Source organism: Hetaerina americana, unplaced genomic scaffold (genome assembly GCF_022747635.1).
Source record: "Hetaerina americana unplaced genomic scaffold, ioHetAmer1.1.p SCAF_141, whole genome shotgun sequence".
In the NCBI taxonomy this organism is placed as follows: domain Eukaryota; kingdom Metazoa; phylum Arthropoda; class Insecta; order Odonata; family Calopterygidae; genus Hetaerina; species Hetaerina americana.
In genome coordinates this window covers 321,851-330,396 of record NW_027286526.1, presented here as the reverse complement: position 1 = coordinate 330,396, position 8,546 = coordinate 321,851, and the positions used below count along the sequence as shown (strand labels likewise).

General features: G+C 32.5%; 1 protein-coding gene across 1 annotated transcript; it reads left to right on the top strand.

Moving 5' to 3' along the window:
- Nucleotides 1-223: 223 nt before the first annotated feature.
- Nucleotides 224-925, top strand: LOC139686465 (gastrula zinc finger protein XlCGF46.1-like). The gene is made up of 2 exons (XM_071583649.1): nt 224-309; nt 796-925. Exons 1-2 carry the CDS (start codon nt 224-226, stop codon nt 923-925), a joined length of 216 nt encoding a protein of 71 aa, XP_071439750.1.
- Nucleotides 926-8,546: the final 7,621 nt, after the last annotated feature.

Genomic DNA, 8,546 nt, shown 5'->3' with positions numbered 1-8,546 from the left:
AGAATATACAGGGAAAGATGCTGTAGGTAACCTTCTGAATACTTGTCAATTTGGTGAGCACCTTAAGAAAAGGATAGAATTCATATGTGATATTTGCTCGGAAGTATTTAAGTGTAAAAATGACATTGCAAGACATATCAAAGTGATGCACACTCTTGAGAAATATCATCAATGCCAACAGTGCACCAGAAACTTCGAAAGATTGAGTCAACTCAAAAGCAACATGTTAACACATGCTGAAGAAAGGCCATTTAAATGTGGAATATGTTGGAAAAGTTTTTCTCGAAGGTGGATCTTGAAGAGACACCTGTTCACACATTCTAAGGAGAGACCACACAAATGTAAGGTCTGTGCGAAATCTTTTAAGGAGAAACGTCTCCTTGGGAATCATGTGCTGACACATTCAGAAGAAAGGCAGCATAAGTATGATATATGTTCAAGAGTATTCTCAATCAAAGGATCCCTAAGACAACACATCCTGACACACGCTGCAGAGATGAGGCACAAATGTAATATATGTCCTAAGGAATTTTCTCTCAAGGGTAATCTAAAGGCACATGTGAAGATACACGCCAGTGTAAGACCATACAAGTGTGATATATGCTCAAAGGAATTTACTCACTTTAGAAATGTAAAGAGTCACATGTTGAGACATACTAATGAAAGGCTCCACGGATGCAAAATTTGCTCAAAGGCATTTCCTGAAAATAGAGATATAAGGAGACACATATTGACACACACTGGCGAGAGGAAATACAATTGTAATATGTGCTCAAAATCATTTGCTCTAAACAGTAATCTGAAGAAGCACTTGTTGTCACATGCTGACGAGAGATCTTACAAGTGTGAGTTTTGTCCAAAATCATTCAATCGCAAAGATTACCTGAATAATCATCTTCTGACTCATGCTGCTGAAAAGCCTTAAAAGTGTGCAATATGTTTGAAATTATTTATTAATAAAAGTAACCTTAGGAAGCATATGAAGTTGCATGAAGAAGTAAACACTGACTAAAGTGCCCTTATATCACAATCACATCTATCACTCAAAGAGAACCGAAATGACTAATATTTGAAGTGCAATAGAACACTGGCCTCTGTATGAAATTTAAAAAGTCGCTTGCATCAATTTCTTCACATTAAATAGTGGCATTATAAATAGCTAAAATTATAATAAAAATGTTATTGTTCTCAGATATTATCCTGTTGTGTTGTGATTTTCTTAATAAAATATGATATAATATATCACTTTATACTTTTCTTTTATGATTACATCAATTTATTGAAGAACTCTTTCCTCTGTTTAAATTAAAATACCATAATCTTCAATTAAGCATATTTTCAATTTAATTACATTGTTTTTGACAACTTAATTTTCATGTTTTTGGTGTACTTAACAATGAATCCACTATGAGGCTTCCATGGCAATGTTTTTACTCTGTAGCCCTTTAATTAACCGTTTTGGGAAGTTGCGGGAATGAAAATTTCAATTATGCAGAAATGCTTGGAAGGTTAAGAGGTATATATATACCTCACAAAACTTTGAGAAGAAAATTTCAAGGAAATAGCTGAGAAAATTTTAACATTGATTAAGGCTGGCAACGATATGTGGCATTTGAAAGAATTCAGTCATGGTAAAGCTTGAATATGAATGGCTATTAATTTATTTTGGAGGTTTGCTTTAGCCAGAACTTTACAATTCAGAAGTAGCCAGAGGAGGTAACTGAAGCATTTAAAAATATTTTTTTGAGCATTAATCATTGAAAATCCAAAGGAATAGGGGTGGTGGATTTTTAACTAGCAAATTAAGGTAATTTCTTACAGATAGAGCACTAAAATCAACACTTGTATTGGTCCCAACATTACAATGAGCATCCTGAAATGCTATAATTATATAAAATACTAAACTAAGAACTACGTGGAGTTTTTCTGTAAATGAAATCAAACTTATAATAATAGGGTTAATACCAACTCTGTATATAAAATCGAGAAAAAATTCGCGAATTCATCGGAAAATACTCTAAATGAAGAAAAACATTTGTTTTTTAGCCGGCAAACCAATTCACAGACGCGAATTTAATGCGACGCCAAATTTTTCGATGAAAACCTCAAAGAATGTGGAACATAAGTGGCCAAACTACTTTCAGCAAAAATATTAAGTAAAAACACGTGATGTCATTGGAAACACGAAAAAGGGAAATAAAAGATCTATTTTTCAAGACCAAACCTTAACACGTAAAAGGCGTGAATCATCGCGTCGTATTGGGAGTCATATAACTCAGCGAATGGTGAAATAAGCTGGTAAAAATTTCAAAAGAAAAGAACTAGAGAAAAAATACGAGATTTCAATTAAAACCTGAAAAATGAAGGAAAGCGGTCGTTTTTTAGAGAACAAACCAATTCACTGCCGCGATTTGCATTGCAACGCCATATTTTTCGATGAAAAACAAAGCGAACTGAAAACTTAGGTGGACAACTATTTACAAGGAAACAATCGAGTTAAAATACGTGATTTATTGGAAACACGAAGAATAAATTAAAAAGACATATTTTTCAAGAACAAACCTTAGAAACGTAAAAGATTGGAATTATTGCGTCGTATTTTTTGAGTAATAACTCTACGAATGGTGAACCAAGCTGGTTAAAAGTTAAAAAAGGAAGAATTTGAGAAGAAATACGCGAATTAATTGAAAACACTAAAAATAAATAAACACGGTCGTTTTTTCGAGAACAAACCAATTTTTAGACGCGATATATGTTGCGAAGGAAACCTTAACAAATGGAGAAAAAAGGTAACATCCTACTTGCCCGGAAATCATGATGTAGAAATACGTGATTTCATTGGAAACACGAAAAATAAATTACAAAGATCTATTTTTCTAGAGCAAATCTTAACACGAAGACGTTTGGTATTATAGCGTCGTATTTAAACACGAAAAAATCAATCAATTGTGAAAATAGGGGGCCACATAAATATGTTGGAAAAAAATTAAGAAAAAATTCGCGATTTCATCGGAAAACACTCAAAATGAAGATAAACTGGTGTTTTTTAGCGGGCAAACCAATTCACAGACGCGAAATTGATGTAACGCCATATTTTTCGATGAAAAACACAACTAATAGGGAACATAAGTAGCCGAACTGCTTTCATGAAAAATAGTAAGTAAAATTACGTGATGTCATTAGACACACGAAAAATGGATAAATAAGACCTTTTTTTCAAAACCAAACCGTAAAAACTAAGAAGATTGGAATTATCACGTCGTAATTTCGGACGAAAAACTAAACGAATGGTAAAACAATTTTGAAGGGATAGAAATTGTTTAAGATACGCGAATTCTCTGAAAACACTAAATATAAAGTGACACGGTCGTTTTTTAGAGAGCAACAAATGCACATAAGGACATTAATGACAACGCTGTATTTTGGGATAAAAAACTCATGGAATGGGGAACAACGATGGCTTACCCATGTAAATGAAAACAATTAAGTGAAAATACATAATCTTTTTGTAAACACGAAAAATGGATAAATAAGATATATTTTTCAAGACCAAACCAGAAAAACCTAGAAGGGGTGAATTATTGCGTCGTATATTTACACGAAAAAATCAACAAATGGTGAAAAGAGGGGGCAAAATATATATGATGGAAAAAAATTGAGAAACAATTTGCGATTCCATCGGAAAACACTCAAAATGAAGAAATACTTGTATTTTTAAGCGGGCAAACCAATTCTCAGACGCGAATTTAATGCAACGCCATATTTTTCGATGAAAAATTCAACGAACATAAGTTGCCAAAATACTTTCCTAAAAATTATTAAGTAAAAATACGTGATGTCATTGGAAACACGAAAAAGGGAAATAAAAGATCTATTTTTCAAGACCAAACCTTAACACGTAAAAGGCATGAATCATCGCGTCGTATTGGGAGTCATATAACTCAGCGAATGGTGAAATAAGCTGGTTAAAATTTCAAAAGAAAAGAACTAGAGAAAAAATACGAGAATTTAATTAAAACCAGCAAAATGAAGGAAAACGGTCGTTTTTTAGAGAACAAACTAATTCACAACCGCAAATTGAATAGCAATGCAATATTTTTTCATGAAAAACTCAGCGAATGGGGAACCTAGGTGGACAAACTATTTGCATGGAAAATATCTAGTAAAAATACGTGATTTATTGGAAACACGAAAAATGAATTAAAAAGATATATTTTTCAAGAAAAAACCTTAAAAACGTAGTGCGTAATATTGCGTCGTATATTTACACGAAAAAATCAACGAATGGTGAAAAGAGGGGGCAAAATAAATATGATGGAAAAAATTCGCGATTCCATCGGAAAACACTCAAAATGAGGAAAACTGGTGTTTTTAAGCGGCCAAACCAATTCTCAGACGCGAATTTACCTATATAAGACCTATCGGAATTACTACTTAACTAAAAAATGGTGAAACAAGCTGGTAAATATTTTAAAAGGAAAGAACCAGAGAAAAAGTACTCTAATTCATTGAAAACACTAAAAAAAGTAACACCGTCGTTTTGTAGAGAACAAACCAATTCATAGACACGAATTGAATTGCAACGGCATAATTTGCGAAGGACACCTCGACGATTGGAGAACCAAGGGTGACAACCTACCTAACTGGAAATCATTACGTAGAAATACGTGATTTCATTAGAAACACGAAAAATAATTTGAAATGATCAATTTTTGAAATCCAAATGTTAAAAACGTACCAGATGTGAATTAGAACGTCGTATTTTTGGACTAATAACTCAACGATGGTGAAACAAGCTCGTTTAAATTTTTAAAGAGAAGAACTTGAGAAAAAAACGCGAATTTAATGAAAACAAAGAAAAAAAACACCGTCATTTTTTAGAGAAAAACAAATTTTTATACGCGAATCGTTTGCAACGGCATTTTTTGCGAAGGATACCTCAACAAATGGAGATTAAAAGTGAACAACCTACTTACCTAGGAAATCATTATGTAGAAATACGTGATTTCATTGGAAACACGAAAAATAAATTACAAAGATCTATTTTTCAAGAACAAATCTTAACACGTAGAAATGTGGAACTAACGCGTGGTATTGAAGCACGACAAAGTCAACGAATGGTGAAAAGAGGGGGTCAAATAACTATAGGAGAAAACAATTGAGAAAAAATTCGCGATTTATCGGAAAACACTCAAAATGAAGGAAAACGGTTGTTTATTAACGAGCGAACCAATTCGCAAACGCGAATTTAATGCATCGCCATATTTTTCGATTAAAAACTCAACGAAAGGGGAATATAAGTGGATTAACGACTTTCATGAAAAATATGAAGTAAAAAAACGTTATTTTATTAGACACAGGAAAAATGTATAAATAAGATCTAATTTTCAAGACCAAACCTTAGCACGTAACAGGTGGGAATTATCGCGTCGTATTATAAGACGAATAGCTCAACAAATGTTAAAACAAGCTGGTTAAAATTTCAAAAGGAAATAACTAGAGAAAAAATACGAGATTTCAATTAAAACCAGCAAAGTGAATGAAAACGGTCGTTTTTCAGAGAACAAAAAAATTCACAACCCCGATTTTTCGATGAAAAACTCAGCGGGATTGGGTAGGTTAGGTGGAGAAACTATTTACATGGAAAATATAGAGTAAAAATACGTGATTTATTCGATACACGAAAAATGAATTAAAAAGATATATTTTTTAAGACCAAAGCTGGAAAACGTAGAAGATTGGGTTTATTGCGTCGTATAATAACACGAAAAAATCAACGAATAGTTAAAAGAGTGGTTCAAATAACTTGAAAGGAAAAAAAAATGAGAAAGAATAAGCGATTTCATCGAAAACACTAAAAAAGAAAGAAAACGGTATATTTTAAAAGTGCGAACCAATACCACTGAAGCGATTTGAATAGCAACGCCATTATTTATCATGAAAAACTATACGAATTGAGAACAAATGAGGAAAAATATGGCGTTTATGGGTTTTACTGTTGGAATGTAACTTTCACCTATGCAGGGATAGTTGGAAGGTCAGGAGGCATATATACCTCGTAAAACTTTGAGAAGAAAATTTCTGAGATATAGCTGGGTAAAGTCTAACATTGATGAATGCTGGCAATGCCACTTGAAAGATATGTGGCGTTTGAAAAAATTCAATCATTGTAAGGCTTGCATTTGAATGGCTATTAATTAATTTTGGTGGTTTGCTTTATCCGGAACTTTGCAATACAGAAGTCGCCAGAGGTAACTGAAGCAATTAAAAATATTTTTTGTGAGCATCAACCGTTGAATATTCAAAGTTATATGTGATTTATTTTTAAATGGGAAATTTAGGAAATTTCTTATTTATATAGGATAAAAATCAACACTTGTATTTAAACCAACATTACAATAAATGATACTTATAATGATAGATTAAGTTCCAATATTAAATTGAGAAAAAATTCGCGATTTCAGCGGAAAACACTCAAAATGAGGAAAACTGCTGTTTTCAGCGGGCAAACCAATTCATAGACGCGAATTTAATGCAACGCCATATATTTCGATGAAAAACTCAACTTATGGGGAACATAAGTGTCCAAACGACTGTCATGAAAAATATCAAGTGAAAATACGAGATGTCATGAGAAACACTAAAAATGGATAAATAAGACCTCTTTTTCAAAACCAAACCTTAACACGTAAAAGGCGTGAAAATTTCGCGTCGTATTGTAGGACGAATAGTTCAAAGGATGTTGAAAAAAATTGGGTAAAATTTCATAAGTAAGTACCAGTGAAAAAATACGAGATTTCAATTAAAATCAGAAAAATGAAGGAAAAAAATCGTTTTTTAGAGAACAAAAAAATAAACAACCGCGTTTTGAATGGCCACGCAACATTTTTCGATGAAAAACTCAGCGAATGGAGAACTTAGGTGGACAAAATATTTGCATGAAAAATATCGAGTAAAAATACGCGATTTATTGGAAACACGAAAATTGAGTTAAAAAGATATATTTTTCCAGAACAAACCTTAAAAACGTAGAAGATTTGAATTATTACGTCGTAATTTTGGACGAATAACTCAACGAATGGTGAAACAAGTTGGTTAAAATTTTAAAAGGAAGCAAATCCAGAAAAAATACGGAATTTCATCAGAAACCCTAAAAATGAAGAAAAGCTTTTGTTTTTTAGCGGGCTAACCAATTCACAGACGCGAATGCAATGCAATGCTATAGTTTTTGATGAAAAATTCAACAAATGGTGAACATAAGTGTCCATACGACTTTCTTGAATAACATCATGTAAAAATACGTGATGTCATTGGAAGCACGAAAAAGGATAAATGAGACCTATTTTTCACGACAAAACCATAACACGTAAAAGGCGTTAATAATAGCGTAGTATTTTAAGACGAATAGCTCAAGATATGGTGAAACAATCAGGTGATGGAAAGGAAACCTCAACGAATGGAGAACAAAATGTAACAACCTACTTACCCGGAAATCATTATGTAGATATACGTGATTTTCTCGGAAACACGAAAAATAAATTACAAAGATAATTTTTTCAAGAACAAATCTTAACACGTGCAAGTTTGGAATTACGGCGTCGTATTTTAAGACGAAAAAATCAATGAATGGTGAAAAAAGGGGGCCAAATAAGTATGATGGAAAAAATTTAGGAAAAATTCGCGCTTTCAACAAAAAGAAAAGCTTGTGATTTTTAGCGGGCAAACCAATTGACAGACGCGAATTTGATGCAACGCCATATTTTTCGATGAGAAACTCAACGAATTGGGAACACAAGTGGTCAAATCACTTTCATCATACATAATAAGTAAAAATACGAGATGTCATTAGGAACACGAAAAATGGATAAATAAGACCTCTTTTTCAAAACCCAACCTTAACACTTAAAAGGCGTGAAAATTTCGCGTCGTATTGTAAGACGAATAGTTCAACGAATGTTGAAACAAATTGGTTAAAATTTTATAAGTAAGAACCAAAGAAAAAATACGAGATATCAATTAAAAACAGAAAAATGAAAGAAAACCATCGTTTTTTAGAGAACAAACTAATACATAACCACGATTTGAATTGCAACGCAACATTTTTCGATGAAAAACTAAGCGAATGGAGAACTTAGGTGGACAAACTCTCTTCATGAAAAATATCGAGTAAAAATACGCGATTTATTGGAAACACGATAATTGAATTAAAAAGATATATTTTTCCAGAACAAACCTTAAAAACGTAGAAGATTTGAATTATTACGTCGTAATTTTGGACGAATAACTCAACGAATGGTTAAACAAGTCGGTTAAAATTTTAAAAGGAAACAAATCGAGAAAAAATACGCGATATCATCGGAAAAACTAAAAATGAAGAAAAACGTTTTTTTTAGCGGGCTAACCAATTCACAGACGCGAATTCATTGCAATGCCATAATTTTCGATGAAAAATTCAACAAATGGTGAACATAAGTGTCCAAACGACTTTCATGAAAAACATTAAGTAAAAATACGTGATGTCATTGGAAGCACGAAAAAGGATAAAT